General features: G+C 51.3%; 1 protein-coding gene across 1 annotated transcript in view; it reads left to right on the top strand.

Annotated features, from left to right (window-relative positions):
* LOC133341991 (CD166 antigen-like) overlaps nucleotides 1-16,318 on the top strand; it is a 30,004-nt gene extending 13,686 nt beyond the window's left edge. The window contains exons 9-15 of the mRNA XM_061550842.1: nucleotides 921-1,042; nucleotides 3,010-3,148; nucleotides 4,866-4,996; nucleotides 12,205-12,349; nucleotides 13,684-13,804; nucleotides 14,674-14,751; nucleotides 14,996-16,318. Of these exons, the coding sequence (XP_061406826.1) occupies nucleotides 921-1,042; nucleotides 3,010-3,148; nucleotides 4,866-4,996; nucleotides 12,205-12,349; nucleotides 13,684-13,804; nucleotides 14,674-14,751; nucleotide 14,996 (737 nt within the window). The 3' untranslated portion in view covers nucleotides 14,997-16,318. The remainder of the gene's footprint in view (nucleotides 1-920; nucleotides 1,043-3,009; nucleotides 3,149-4,865; nucleotides 4,997-12,204; nucleotides 12,350-13,683; nucleotides 13,805-14,673; nucleotides 14,752-14,995) is intronic.

The raw sequence follows: 16,318 nt of genomic DNA, 5'->3' as shown, positions 1-16,318 counted from the left end.
GGCGTCACCGTCCATTTCGCCGCCCTTTGTTACCACCTCCACCTTCCTGGCTCCACCCACACCCCCCATCCCGCACCAGTCTCCCTTGGCTCCTCCCTCCTCCTCTTACCCTATATGGAATAATTTAGTGGCGCCAATCGCATCTTCTGATTAGCCGTGTGAATATGAGATCGACATCTCGCTCATCCCAGCATTAGAGACAAAGACCCCCCCCCCCTCCGTGTAGCCTGTAACAGACTGTCGGTGCAAGTTCTGTTCGTGAGTAGCAGCTTCTATGAAGGCCAGCATGGTACCAGAGGGGGCCGGTGGCCACCACTACATCTGGTCGCCTTTGTCTCCCAGTGGTGATGTTTACATGCCGCACTAGGTACTCATTTGAGGCTGAGCCGACCTAGGGGAGGCCCAGCACCGGTTCAGATAATCGTCAATGATGTTGGCTGTGAGCAGGAATTGAACTCGGGCCACTACACCACCGCTGCCCACATCTCCCTCATCCCAACATTCACGACTTCTGCTCCAGAATTTTGACAGAGTGGGACGTGGGCCCACGCGGCGCTATGGCCACTCTTGACCCCCTGCGCCCTCTTCTGAGCTCGTCATCTCTCGAGCCACCAGCGCTGCCATTACCGCCACCACCACCACCGCCGCCGCCACCACTAAAACCACCACCGCCGCTACCGCCAAATCATGGAACCCACGACCTCCTGTATACTAGGCGAGGGAGTTAATATCTCGGCAGTGCAGTATCCTGCGAACATTTAGCAGGACTCTCCTGAAAGGGAGCGTTGAGTCTCGGTGAGGCTTTCCTGGGTAAACAATCAGAAAAAATAATAAAGAAGTCTCAGATGTATTTCTACTGACGGATCATAAGTGGAACTATTGGCGTGTGCTTTCCGCGCCTGTCCTAACACCCTCTCCAGACATCGACTCGCTCACCACGACGTTGAATCCACCCGAAGTGGTCATGGTTGGACGGCAGTTCGAAGCCACTTGTACATTGGCGGCAAATCCCGAGCTGCAGGGCATCTACTCATGGAAAAAGGTGAGATGATCACCAACACAGTCACTCGACGTCATGAGGATTTTGCGACAACGACGGCGGCAATCGCGACGATGTTCGGTTTTGGTGCTGCGTCGCTCGAGGAGCCACGGCGAGCCGCGAGGCAGTAGCCACGGGGTCGTGAGTTGGTGCCACGGGCAAATCCTTAAGCTCTGCAGTCCTCGATATATTAAGTATTTGTTACGGATTAAAACATTTTCCGTAAATACCCTGATGTATGAGGGGCGCGCGTGGCACGTTCAGCGAACGTTGAAGGCGAGCTGAAGGTGCGTTGCGGCAGTTGTTTGCAGTAAGCACGTGTGACGTGGCCAAACGCGTCGGTGTGTAACGCGAGCTCGCATCCCAAACGTAACTATGCGTCTACCCGCACGCACGCACGGAAGGTAGACAAACGCGCGGTACATCAGCACGTGGTACCTGTGAGCGTGCGGTACCTGTGTACCGTGTGCTCGGTTGTGTATATCAAAACTGCCCACAGGTCTACCTTCCCTACATATTTTGTGAGTGAACGCTGCCATGGCGAGATATTTGCATCTGGGAATGTGTTACAGATGACCTACAAATGGGGAAAGGAGTTTTGGGATCAGTTTAAGTTACGACAATGGTAACATAACTTAGTGCAGTCTGTTCTCTGTATAATGCGTCTTGTTGTTTTCATGAGGCAAATCGGATAAAACACGATGAATGTATTAAGAAACAAATTTTTTATAACGCGGATGCGAATTGGATATAACGCCATTTGAGCGAAAGGAACTACGTCGTGCGAGTAGGAATAAGTGATCGTACGGCTGCCTCGGCATAGCATCGTGCTAAGCGGGATGCTGCTGGATGTTTCTAGATGGCACCCTCACGCCTCAGTCTTTGTTTGGCCTGCGTACACATCTTACGTGTTATCGCGGATTGTGCTTTCCCCTATATTATATATTATTCATCATAACGTAATTTTTTGATAATGCGGTGTTCTTCGGTAACACAACTACAACCGCGCTCTAGAAGAACAGACTGTAGTTTTGGTGTTTGCGTTGCCCTTGTGGCACGAGGCACGGTCCCCCGCAGCCCCTCTCCTCTGGCCCCCATAGCACCGCCAACAATTCCGCTGTTTATTTTGTACAATAACGAGCAATCCGTGCGCCCATTGGTCGTGGCCGTCCGTCCGTCCCAGCCAGCAAAACTTTTTAACTTGCCTTCTCTGTGCTGCATGTCGCTATGTATCTCGATTGCTCGCTCTGTCTCTGTCTCTCTATTCCCCTGTCCCCTCTCTCTCTCTCGTCCCTCCGCTGTACGCCACCCACTTCTCTCCCGCTATCTCTCTCCCCATCTCTCACCTCTCTCACCTCGCTCTAAATCTCTCTCACCTCTCCCTAACCCTTCCCTCCCACTGCTTGTCGCCTTCCCTCGCTCTCTTTCCATTTATCTCTCTCTCTTTACTCTCTGTCACCTGCATGCCAGTGAGCCAGCCAGCAAAACGTTTTGTTTTTCAAATATCGTATTATGCACAGTATGGAGGTAATGATGTAATGTATTTGGTATCCTTGCCGGTTTCATGAAGCAGAGCTATTGTGCAGGAGCCGTGTCTCACAGGCGGGTAGAGGCTGCCAGTCAGGGGCGATGCCGCTGTGTGATGTGGCCAGATCAAGCAACGTGCGGTGACATTTTAAAAATCTGTACCGCAACACACGTGACCCAATGTTTTTGAAAAGCTCTAGAGAGCCCCTCTCAGGACGGTATTTGGCCTACTCCTCCACAGTGGCCAGACGACTTGGAATATAGTGGCAGTACCCACCCTTTGCCCCACCACACGCTACCTGCCAATCGATTAACGGTGCTGCTCCCAAATTAGACTGCTGGATGGATGGCGTGGGCGACCGAATGCATTTGCAGCGTCATCACGGTGCAGCGTCATCGCCATGCAAATTGTATTCATGGTATGTGTCGATCGCATTCTGCAGAATGGCAACGTCTTCGACTACGGCATGAAGATTTCAAAAGTGGCCGACTATTACGATTCGGGCAACTTGACCTGCCGCTTTGCGAGCATCAACGCCAGCGACCTGCAGAGGGAAGTGTCCTCCCCGATAACCGTGCATGGTAAGAACGCCGCTAATGTGTCACTCAGGACGCCTTCAAGCCTGTTTTGTAACTCCCAATTAATATAAATTTCTACTTCCAAGCATTTCACGAAGTACGTATCGCTGGGCTCGTACAGATGTAATGACTGTGCTTGTCACTGTATGGTGCCGGGGCTTACGAACCCACGGCGGGTAATGTGTTGTCATTATGTGCAGCCCGGGTTATGGGATGTAGTACCAGCCCTAGCGGGGCCTGGGTGAGCGCTGGTTAGTGTGGAGGCACCGCGAGCAGTGTGCGGTGCGGGCTCCCGGTGAGGTAGCGAGAGGGAGCGTCAGCCAGCCAGGGTTACCTTGGGCATGATACGCTGGTTGACCTGCCGTCACGTGACCGGACGATATTGGAGGAGGGCCACCGGTGGACGGGGATCGCGGGGCGGTCACGTGGTCTAAAGGAGCTCTCAGGAACCTTCGAGAAGGAGCTTGAGAGACCTAGAAGGTGGGCGGGGTGAAGGGCGGAGCCAGCCCCAGCCCGGGGGAATATAACGAGGGCCCCGTGAGGAGCTCGAAGTTCTTCGTGTGCTGGTGTTACAAAGATCCATGTCGGGGAGAAGAAGCCTCGAGCCACACGGTCCGGGACCCAGCTTGTGGTCCGGACCGAGATAGCGACCCGTGTCTAGTTCTGCCATAGCGTGGCTGGATGGGCATTCGAGACCCGAGTGTAGATTGTGTTATGTTATGTACTGTTGTGTAAATAAATAGTGTTGCACCTAAGATAACGTCTGCGACTCAGACTCACTACACATGTTTAAAAACGAGCTAAAACAGCAGCAAGGCACGACGCCCACAATTCCTTGCCACATATGTCAGGTGACCACCACCATTGCATGCATAATACTCCCCAGCCTTGCCCAGACCACCATCTCAACAGCTGAACATGTGTCAGTGATTGTATTTATAATTTTCCAAATACCCTGATCTCTTGTCAGCTTGCACTGTTCCACAACCTTGCCTTGCTTTACATGAGTAACATGAGTAAAGCAAGGCTCGTAGTGGACATCTGTGAAAAAGAGCTATACAGTGGTACCCTGAAGATCGAACTTAATTCGTTCTAGAAGGCCATTTGAACACCAATTTGTTCAAACACCGAATTAATTTCCCCATAAGAATTAATGTAAATGACATTAATTTGTTTCCAGACACAATAAATCTTTCATTATAAAGCATTTTTACACGAAGTTTACAGTAATTACATGGATAAAATCATCAAAAAACAAGAAACACAATAAATAAGTGGAATAAATATATTGAATAAATGAAATAAATGAACATTGAACTTCACTTTACCTGTAGTTGATGGCTTGAGTGGAAGGTGGTGAGGAGGAAGAGGTGGTAAAACCTTTGTCTGGGCAAGCATCATGCACGCTGGCCATATGCGTCTCAGCCGTACAGGTTCTTTCAAGTCGCGATTGCCAGTTCGACCTCCGAATTTCGTTCGGTTTCCGGGGCAAAAAATGTTCGGAAATATCGTTCGAACAACGATTTGTTCGAGTTCTGGTGCGTTCTACTGTATAGCTCATCTGATTTCGACAGTATAAATACATATTCTGATTCTGATTTTGAGTGTGCGGTGGGCCCGTGCTTCCAGACGCTTTGTTGAGTCAATGGTGAGAATTGATGGCAGCATGCATTCAGAGACGCTCGGCCGACGCGTTAAAATTCCTCGCTGTGTTCACCAGGAAAGCCGATGATGGCTTTGGCGAAGAACGAGGAGGTGTCCGTGCAGCCATCAGAGAAGTCGGTGGTGCTCGCCTGCGAGGCTCTGGGCTACCCCCTCTCCATCGTACGGTGGACCCTGCCGGACGGAACGGTAACCATGCCGGCGAGATTCGCACACACACACGCACACATACACATTACACACTCACACACACAACGTACACACACACACATACCAATGCCCTCCATTTGCCACAAAGTGATATCACCACGGTGCCTGTGCTAGGCCAGGTGCACTTTGAGGCCACGTGAAGTGTTGAAGGCACGCTGACAGGAGGTCTCGGGACAGACCCAAGTGCCATGGGTTGGCTGACTGAGATGACCGGTAGCACTAGCTGTACCCCCTACTGTGCACAGTTGGCACACGCACACACACACATGCACACACATGCACACACACACAACGCACACACACAACGCACACACGCACACAGCAGCACTGCACCGTGGCGTCGGTGCTCATCTCCTGTGTACGCCCCCCCCCCCCCATCTCCCGAGGCCAGCAGTGGAAATATTCTATGCTTCTGTAATGCGGGCGTAAATGGGCGGGGCGGATATGACGATCCGAGAGGGAGGAGTCAGGGTGACGTGGGGGAGAAGTTATAGCGGGGAGACAGGAAGCTATCTGGGGCAGTCGGGGGAGTGAAGGGTGGTGAACACGTTGGGTGGTCGCCGTGCCTCAGCCTGGTGGCTGAGGGGCTCATGACGGCGCCAGCCAGCGGGGTGGAAGAGAGAGTGGAGGATTGAGGTAGGAAATGGCGAGATAGCCATAGAGGCCACGAAGGGCTGACATTGGGAGGTGGCGAGATCGCCACGCACGGAGGAACAGGGAGCAGAGATGGAGCTGCTGGGGGAGCAGCCAGAGGGCTGTACCAAGAGCCTGCAGCGGAGCTGCAGGAGCGTGGAAGGCTACGGGAGCGAAGGCAGATGTGGGGCTGCCAGGGAGAGAGTCTCAGGAGGAGTGCCGTGTGGGAAGGAGAACGCGAACCCCAAATAAAAGACACGAAGACAGAAAGAAGTGTCTGAGTCCTTTTATTACACTGGAGTCAGAAGTGAAACGGCATCTCAAAACAACTGAGAGAGAGAAAAAAAAAAAAGAATATTTCTGCTACATCATCCGACGACGACGACCTTCCTCAGACGGTGGACCTGCCTGCGATGGAAGAGGAGATCCGTTCTGGAACGAGTACGGGTCCGGGTGAGCAAGGTGTCGACGCGTCGGTGGACCTGTCTGTGCCGGAGGACGCCAACTTACGATGGAGACAGATGGTGATGCAGATGGGGACCTTGAAAATCGTGCTGGCGCGACTGTGTGAGTTCACCACGCCGAGGACGACGACGGGGAGGCCCGGTGGTGATCCGCAGGCCTCTGCCTTTCCTGCGCTGTGAGCGCCATTGCCACGTGGCACGAAGACGCCATCTTGGGCGTGGCAGGGGAAAAACGGCGGGAAGCCGCCATCTTGTCTTCACCGCGGCGGGAGGACGCCGCCATCTTCAACATCGCGGCGGAGAGGCAGCCTTGCGCTGCCATCTGGAGGTGCCGCGGGGTGAGCAGCCTGCTGTGAGCTGCTGTTTTTCGAGGGGGTGCTGCGAGGAGAAGACGCCGATGCTGCAGCTGCTGGGGCGGGAGCTTCCCGTCCTGGCTCGGGTGCGTGACAACGGAGCCGTCAAGTCGCCGAACGAGTTCTGCGAGGCGTCTCAAGTTGCCACCCTGCCGTCCTCTTCTTGCTGCAGCCCCGGGCGAGTCATAACGATACGCACCCGGCCTTAACACACACCTCACTCATCTTTCGAGGGCCGGGGGGCTATTTTGGGTTTCTCTTATGACTCGATTGTGCGGAGCGCGGTTCGGACTGTGTGTATGTGTGTGTAATAACGATGAACGCGCTATCTGCTTGTTGCTTGGTGTCAATATAAGTGTGTGCGTGTGTTGAGAATGGACGGAGAGTCTGCTGTAGTTGCTGAGTGTCAAATTGTGTGTGTGGGCTGCTGCGTGGAGTTGTTATCTTGATGGTGAAGTTAATTATTAACTTGGGAGCGTCGGGTATCTTGCGCTGTATATTGTGGGTTACCTTGTGTGATGGGTTTAATTGGGAAAAAAAAAGAAATATTTTTTTTTGGTGTATTGTGCTGCGAGGTGCTGTGTGCGATGCGATTGTTGCAAGAGAGAGAATAATTGTGTTGTTGCTGCAAAGTTACGACAGGATTAATGGTGTGTTGGTTGCCTGCAGATCTGCTTGCTATTGTGCTTAAATGTGCGCGTGTGATCGCGATATGCTGATTGCATGTGCTGTTATACCGTTCTGTATGGTTATGGGGTGCGATGCAGTGGTTGATTATTGGAATTGGGATTGTTATTATATTGTGCGTACCTGTTGGAAATTGGTAACAAATTAGAGGGGGACCCTAAAATTCGGTTGTATTGGTGTTGTGCACACGAGATTGCGTGTATATTATAGAGGGGGACCCTAAAATTCGGTTGTATTGGTGTTGTGCACACGAGATTTCGTGTATATTATGGGTAATTGCGCTTTTTGAGAGAGAGAGCGCGCTTTGAGGGTGCGTGATGACGCCGTTGTGGGTGTCTCAAAGGTTAATGCTAATGGGACCGTAAATTGGCGCCAAGTGGCGTCGCGTATTCGGTTGATCGCATGCAGCCACGAGTTGCTTGGCGAGTTGGGTTGTGTAACTAATGTGGTTGGTAAAATATTGGTTAAAAATTCCACGATATGACAGCTGTGCGCAGCAAGCTGGGGCTGTGCGTCTATCGTTGGTGGGGTTGTTATAATGTGACGGGAGATGCGTCTTGTGACCCCCAGCTAAGGGAAGCTGGGGTGCACGAATGGAGAAAACTGGCCACGTGTTCGCACGTTGGGCCGCCATTTTGCGCGCACGCGGGGTATGGCGACGATGCGCTTTGCGGAAAGGGCCGCCATTTTGAGTGCGCGCGAGAGATTGCGCGAACGCGCTGGGCGAAGGGGGACGCCATTTTGAGCGCGCGGGAAAAACCGGGGTGGGGCAAATATTCCATCTGTTATGCCTGCCATTGTTGATTGGGTGATGCACGAGTTGTGGTCACATCGGGCTATGGCTGATGGCTGACCTGACAGCCCGGAGGCGAAACCTCCGTGGTATGTCTTAAACTAATGGGCCATGTGCTCATATGGCTCGGGGAGTCATGGTTCAGTTGTGCGGTGGCAGACTGAACCTGGTGTGCCGGGGGCTCACGGGATCTGGGTTAGGGTGTTATTGTCTCTATAAGAGAACATTGCCCCGTGGGGGGAGTACAGGGGGTCTGGCATTGCTGGGGGATGAACCTTCCCTGGGCTATAAAGCATCGGACTATACGAGGCTGGTGTGTGTCCATCTCTGATGGGATAGTAAGGGAGGAGCATGGCCGAGTTGCTGCTCATCCCCGAAATTGCACTAGCTGAGAGTATGGTCAGTGGATGTTGCTGTGGGTTGACGACCACGGTGGGGGTTAGGGCGAGTTAAACGTTACCGCTGGGGAGCGTGGCTCTCTCCACGCGAGGGTGTGTGATTAGGTGTTTTGTTGGGTTGCTGAGAGTGACCGTGGGTACATGCTGTGTACGTGCGATGTCTGTGCTGGTCCTCAAGGGAGGACTGCTGGTGGGTAAGAGCAGAAAATTTTGTTGTTGTTGTTGTCACGTGTAAATAATATTGTTGTTAAAATGTAAATACTGGGGCATCCATTGCGTTATTTTGGGTATTTATGGGGAGTTTTTTTAAGCGGGCTGGATTTACATCATCTCCACTACCCTGAGGCCGGGTGGCTGTCGTGTACGACATGCGGATGTGCGTTGTTGTGCTGTGCCTCAGGGGATTGGATTCTCCTTCTCGTCACAGATTCTTCAGCTCCCGTCGCACTGGGTGTTACCTGGTGTGCTAGCTGGATGAGGACTTGAAGGAGCAATTGAGCACCGTTCGTCGTTCTGCTCTACCACTTGCTCTTTGACGTTGGACTTGAGCCGAGCGGATGGAACTGCAACATGGACACGCACTAAAACATCACATTTCTGGGTTGTGCGCGTTGGCCGTTCTTGCGTGTCAGTTGCCGTTTTTGTTCATTGTGCCATTCTTATTCTTGTTGTTGTTGTGCGGAGGACAGGCCGGTGTTCTGTTCCAGTTCCTGATACCTCCCCTTTCGTTGCTTGTGTTGTTGTTGTTATAATCTCCGTTGTGTCTGGGGGACTCCTGATTGTGATGCCTTCGCCCGCATTATTTTGTTCTGTTTCAGCCGAGGACGGCTGGGATTTTCTCTACGGGGGAGGGTAGTGTAATGCGGGCGTAAATGGGCGGGGCGGATATGACGATCCGAGAGGGAGGAGTCAGGGTGACGTGGGGGAGAAGTTATAGCGGGGAGACAGGAAGCTATCTGGGGCAGTCGGGGGAGTGAAGGGTGGTGAACACGTTGGGTGGTCGCCGTGCCTCAGCCTGGTGGCTGAGGGGCTCATGACGGCGCCAGCCAGCGGGGTGGAAGAGAGAGTGGAGGATTGAGGTAGGAAATGGCGAGATAGCCATAGAGGCCACGAAGGGCTGACATTGGGAGGTGGCGAGATCGCCACGCACGGAGGAACAGGGAGCAGAGATGGAGCTGCTGGGGGAGCAGCCAGAGGGCTGTACCAAGAGCCTGCAGCGGAGCTGCAGGAGCGTGGAAGGCTACGGGAGCGAAGGCAGATGTGGGGCTGCCAGGGAGAGAGTCTCAGGAGGAGTGCCGTGTGGGAAGGAGAACGCGAACCCCAAATAAAAGACACGAAGACAGAAAGAAGTGTCTGAGTCCTTTTATTACACTTCTGTAGTGGTGATACGCGCTGGGGTAGGGATCGTGTGCCAGCGCGTAGTGATTGGCTGTGTGAGTTGGTGACGCGCGCTGACGGTGAAGGATCAGGGGTCAGCGTGGGGTCGGGGGTTATGAGGCAGTGATTGGCTGGGTATCGGTGACGCGCGCTGACAGCTATGGGATCCTGGGGCAAGCGCTCCCGAGAGCGGGGGGTATATAAGGTGGTGCGCACAGGCGCACGAGGAGTTGGTGACCAGCGAAGACTGAAGACGGAGGAGGAAGAGATAGGGCCCTGCGGCACCTAGTCCCGCTGTCCTTGTAAGGGCCGGGGCTCTGTGTGACCCAGAGGCGGGACCCTGGGACCCGGGGCCGAACGTCCGTGTGAGGGCCGGCTCTCGGGACCCAGAGGTTGTGACCCACGCCCAAGCTGGGGTGGGTCTGTAGGCTCCACGGACGTTACGGGGCTGGAGTGTAGTGTGAGCATGCAGTGTGAGCATGCAGCGTGAGCCATAGTCACTACACGTGTCAGTGAAGTGTGTGTAGTGTCAGAAATAGTGACCACACGTTGTATCGTGACAAGTCAAGGTTTAATAAAAAGTGTGCTACCCGTCAAGTGGTTTCCTGCCGTCATTCCGAATACTTCACTTCTATAACGGGGGTAAATCTGTCTGTGGAATAACCACTGTTGACTTCCCAACAAAGTGGTACTCGCTTTACGGACCCCCCCAAAGGGATGATGGGACTGTGAGTCGACAACCCAGCCAGCCAGGATGTGAATATCGCTGCTGTCCGATTGCGAGCTGCTGGCTCTGCCCGCTGAGCCAAGCACCTGGCAGTTGACACGTGCTGGGACGTGTTCACCATATCACAGCGTCTCTCTGGCACCCGTAATTCACGTGACAGTGATTATACCAAGGAAAGCGAGTCTCTGATATGCCCCCACAAAACGCAAGAGTAGTGGTGTTCAAGGCCTGGGTTTGATCCCCTACTCGGGCACCTCTCTCTGCGTGGAGTTTGTATGTTCTCTTGCCCTCTTTCAGTTTGGGTTTCCTCCGGATTCTCCGGTTTTCTCCCAAGACTAAAACATAAAAACGAATAAAATATGTATATTGTTGGCCAAAAAACATCGCAAATGTCGTGCAATTAACTCCTTTGGGATTACACAGCAGCAGTAGCAACATCGCCAGCCCTGTGAGACTTGGCAGGACCCTCCTGAAAGAAAAAGTCCTGACACTCAGAGAGCTTTCCTGGGTTAACGAGCGCAATAACGTTTAACACGTAATAGTAGGGCGTTTGCGATCAATGTTATCGCGTAAATATAAATGTCGTTAAACCCGCCACCACGCGACACAGACAATTAGTAAGGTTTGTCGCGTAAACAAAACGTGCCAATTAGTTTCTAGTCAGTTTAACACGTAGGCTTTCGCGACCAATATTATTCATAATCAACGTTTTTGGGTTTAGATCGCATTATTTATAAATGTGTCGTAACCCTCCACCACCCGACACGGCCAATCAGTAAAAAAGTGTCACGTTGACAAAAGACAAATAGTTCACTGCTTTAGCCCACCGGTGTGTTGAAGCGTGAAACCACAACATTTACAATTTTTGTTTCGAGTTCAGCACTGACTGGTGTGTTGGAGAGTAAACCCACAACATTTACAATTCGAGTACTGTGACGTTATCCAATAATAATCAGCGCTGACGATGATAAATTCAGACGAGTTTGGAGCCCGCTGTGTGACACGACCGTGCTGTGTTTTGCAGCAGTTTAACACAAATACTTTCGCGACCAATATTATACTATTTGGGTTAGATCGCATAAATATATATGTGTCATTGACCCACCATCACTAGGCACCCACCATCGCAATTCTGGCACATCGCCTGATGAAGCTGGTCCCAATCACGAGCAAAAGTCACAGTACTCTAATTATTAATGTTGTGGGTTTACCCTCCAAGACGCCGGTGTGCTCACCTAGTAACTAACTGGTACGTTTTGAAATATAAGAACAGGTTTTACCCTTTCTGGCAATAAAACAGGAGGTGTTAAGATGTTCAAACACCAAATAGAAACCTCTTGCAAGGCATCAAGTCTGCACGAACCACACGTACTTGTGGTGAACATGCAAACAAACATGCTCTGAATCTATATTTGCATTGTCTTTGAAACGGATTGGCCTCCAGCAGAGACAGCCTTCTTCATGGCCTAGTCTCACCAGTGTCAGACCAGAGAACGCCAAAAGATGAACAGTACAGATACAATGCCACACGTGTCAGAGCCTTTATAGCTCGGGGTGAGCTGCTATGTCATGGGGTACCTTTTTTCCAGTGTCAAAGTGTGAAAAATAAGAATAATGGTACGTTTTGTTTACGTGACAAACCATACATATTGGCTGCGTGTGGGGTGGTGACGGGCGGGTTTAACAATGTGTTTATATTTATATGATGTAACCCCAACAACAACAAAAACCCTTTCTTTGTCACTGTTTTTGCAGCAGTCCATCATTTCGCAACAAGTGACGGCAACGGGCGTCATCAGCAGGGTGACCATCAATTTGTCCGATAAGTTTCCCTCCAAAGTGACGTGCAAGGCCAAGAACCAGCACGGAGAGGCGGAGAAGTCCTTCGTCTTGACGCAGGGTCAGCATCTCGTTTCTCAACGTGTTCATCATCGGACAAATATATATTTTTTTAACCAACATAAAAGAAACGTGACGTGCCAATTTCAGTGGAATGGCAGGCCACCAGGAAGGAAGCGTGCGTGGGCGAGGGTGGCGAAGGTGGATGAGGGTTGTGAGGGTGGCGAGGGTGGGAGAGGGTGGCGAGGGTGGGTGAGGGTGGATGAGTGTGAGCGAGGGTGCGAGGGTGAGCGAGGGTGGCAAGGGTGGTTCTGTTTGTAAAGCCAAGCCCATGTGCACCCACGTCATGGTCCCAATTTGAAAACTGCCCGGTGGAGAGATGTTAACTACTTTGTCTGGTACAGTCATACCTCGGTATACGACCGCTTTGGAATACGTAGAATTTGGTATACGTTGTGTTTTGACGAGAACAAAATGTTTTGGGATACAACGTCTTGCTTGGGATACGACGCGCTTGCTAGAACTTGTATGGGTCGGGATGAGTCACCACGTACCCGCGTATACCCCGTTCACGACTGAAACAAAGCGCTGCTCCTCAGTCTGCCTGTAGATCTCGTTCAGTGCACAACCCTCCTCTCAGCAACGTAAAGTGATGTTAAATTTTATTTGTGTTTCAATTTATTTTAATTTATGTATGCATTTATTTTAATTTATGTATGCATTTTAGTAATAAGTAGTGTCTAAATTATTTTATACAAACTCATTAATGTATAATATGCCATATAAAATATAATTTCTTATACTCTGGAACGGATTATTTCCTTTCCCTCTATTTCTTATGGGAAAAATTCGTTTGGTATACGTCATTTTCGGTATAAGTCCTCCTACCTTCTGGAGCAAATTAACGACGTATACCGAGGTACCACTGAAAATGGGAGGTCGTGGGTTCGATCCTGACCCTGACGCCCGTATGTTTGGAGTTTGCGTGTCTCTCTCCCCGTGGTCGTGTGTATTTTTCTCCGGGTCCTCCGGTTTTTCCCTTCCACATTTTGAATCAACATCACGCGTTTAGAGTATTTGGCTGCTATCAATTTCCACGTGATAAGCCACTTTGTTGAGCTCTCATTTGTGGACAGGTCGCTTCTGATAAAGAGCTACATAGCTCAGTCGGCCTTACCTGGTAAAGTATTATAAATGTTTTAGTTAAATAGTTGTTGATTAACTAGGTAGAACCACAGAGCAACAGTGCTCTACCTGTCTGTGTGACACGACGCCTTCGCCGATAGCCGTCGCGCTATAAGGATGGCACGGATCCCAGATGTAGCACACGCGTGATTATTTGTCATGCAAAATGATTCCGTAGCTCTCCTGCGCCCCGTGGTTTTGTTTTGACAGTGAAGGAAGATGACAGCAAGACCATCATCATCATCGTGGTTGTCTGCCTCATCATCGCTGCTGCTATCGCCGTCGTCCTCGGCCTCTACTTCACCAAGAAGGCCTGCTTCGCCAAGAAAGGGTGGGCGCTGCGCTTTGCTCATCCACCGTGTTCATCATCATTGTTCTTGATCTGCTTGCCGTGTTCTTGATCCTCTCGCTGTGTTCTTGATCTGCTTGCCGTGTTATTCGTCCACTTGCTGTGTTCTTCATCCTCTCACGGTGCTCTTCATCCACTCGTCATGTTCATCGATCACTCGCGGTCTTCTTCATTCGCCTGCCGTGTTCTTTATCCGCCCCCCGTGTTCTTCATCCACTCGCCGTGTTCTTCATCCACTCGCCGTGTTCTTCATCCAATCGCAGTGTTCTTCATCCGCCTGCCGTGTTCTTTATCTGCTTGCTGTGTTCATCGACCACTCGTGGTGTTCTTCATCCACTCGTCATGTTCATCGACCACTCGTGGTGTTCTTCATTCGCCTGCCGTGTTCTTCATCCACTCGCGGTGTTCTTCATCCGCTCGCCGTGTTCTTTATCTGCTCGCCGTGTTCTTCGTCCTCCCCCCGTGTTCTTCATCTACTCGCTGTGTTCTTAGTCCGCTCGATGTGTGCACAACGGAACTTTTGTTTGTTTGGTGTCGGGCACCGGTTAGCCGCGTATATAGACACGTCTAGCGATAAACTTTACGCTTGTACCTTTTAACCGAGAAAGCGAAGGGAGCTGCCGTGGTGCCGTGGGCAGTGCCCGCTAGACTTGGAATCCACAGGTTGCCAGTTCAAACAGAGGCTGGCGGGATTAATAAACCTGCCCCTATTGTTGAAACTGACCTGCTGGGAGATTGTAATGAGTCGGTGACCTGTGCATCGCAAGTCCAGCACACTGACCACTACCCCACGGTACGGTCTGATACCCGTCTTAGACATCTTTAAACGTCACGTGGCCTCTCTCCCTCAGTTCGAAAACGATCAACGAGCCATCGTCCCCCGGCGGTAATGCGGAATCGATACCTCTGAAAGTGGATCCTGCTGTCTGGTGAGTCGACGTTTCACTCGCACCACTGCTCAAACGTTACCGGCCACCGCCGGACTGTGCCACACGGCGCATCGTTTGGCGCGGTGTCCGACATTCCGCTCCATGCCCAGGAGCTGGGGCATATTCGCCGCGTGTTTTCTATGTATGTATGTTGAACTTCTTTCACGCCGTACGTCTTTGCCAATCGTGCTAATCGGAGGTGTAATGTGGCGACGGGTAACACGCGCCTTTGTCTTTGTTGCAGATGGATCCTTTGCTCAAGCTTTACGTCCCTGATTGTCCTGTGAAATTATGAGAAATCCAATGATGAGAAAATCAATTAATCTAATAGCAGAATGAAATGCAGAGGCAGGAAGCGAACTTTAATTGCGGCTGTGCCATTGTTGTGCCGTTCATAGTCTGCAAAGCAGGGCAGGGATTGTTTGGTTAATCACACAAAGACTGCGTTGTGGTTTAGATGTGAGTTTTTTTCTGTGCATTAAACCATTTAAGGAGGAGCCTGCTTCAATAGAGCCAAAAAAATCCGTCTCCTTATTTAATCGCATCTCCCTTTGCGTTAGGCAGTGGCCGCGATCCTTTTATACTCTCCCAAAATCTTTTGTGAAATGCTACCAAACCTGGCGCAGAGATAATTAAAACATTCCCCCGTAAAATTATTGTTGTTGTTATTATTCCAACAAAACGTTCGCGATCTGTGTTCTTATCACGGGATGAGTGTTGAAGGCTCGCGTGTGTGGGGGCACACCGCACACGAGCGGGATACCACCCAAGGGGTCTGCTGTCTCCTGGCCACCTCCATAGCACAGCAGGTTTGGGAGTTTCACGAGTGCCTACGTGATCCACCAACCCTTGCCTCCAAAGTTCTGGGTTACAGAAGTGGAGCACCACGCGAACGTCAGTGGATGTACGGCTACTGGGATTGGAATTGGCCTGCACCTACACTGGAGTCTCAGCCTGGTGTTCACTTGCCCCAGAGAGCCACGTTTTGTTCATTCTGAAACATGTGTACCACGCCACTTCTGCATTACACATCCGCATGCCCCCGCTTGCAATGCTGCATTGGGTTTCGGATATCACGCTGTGTGTTTAGGTTTGAATGTGTTTTAGTTTATTCAAAGTGGCTTCCTGCTCAAACGACCATCGACGCGGTCCTCATGTCCTGTTTACAACCCTGAGCCAGTGGTGGAAATGTCATTCCTATGAAGGGGGGGGAAGTCTCTTTCGTACAACCACTGGCCACTTCCCCACAGAGTGGTCCCTATTTTATCTACCCCACATGGATGATGTGCTGAGTCAACTGCCCCCCCCAACCAGGATTTGACCTCGCAACCTTCTGATTCCGAGCCGCTTGCTCCGAGTAGCCACCCAGGCCGGGCCTAAACCATTTTGGGTGGCGCCGAAAATGTTTATGGCGAATGGGACTGGGTGGAAATCGTGGTGGGGAGTGTGACGTTCATTGAAGCCTGTCTGTGATTGGCAGCGTGGAAACCGAGTCGGAGGATGTGTCTGGTAGCACGGTACTGTGTGCATTATATTGTGAGTCTAATAAACACATTTGGAAGTTACA

The sequence above is a fragment of the Lethenteron reissneri genome, chromosome 13 (assembly GCF_015708825.2).
Source record: "Lethenteron reissneri isolate LAM-NWPU_2019-01 chromosome 13, ASM1570882v1, whole genome shotgun sequence".
Classification (NCBI taxonomy): domain Eukaryota; kingdom Metazoa; phylum Chordata; class Hyperoartia; order Petromyzontiformes; family Petromyzontidae; genus Lethenteron; species Lethenteron reissneri.
This window is presented reverse-complemented; position numbering and strand designations above follow the sequence as displayed.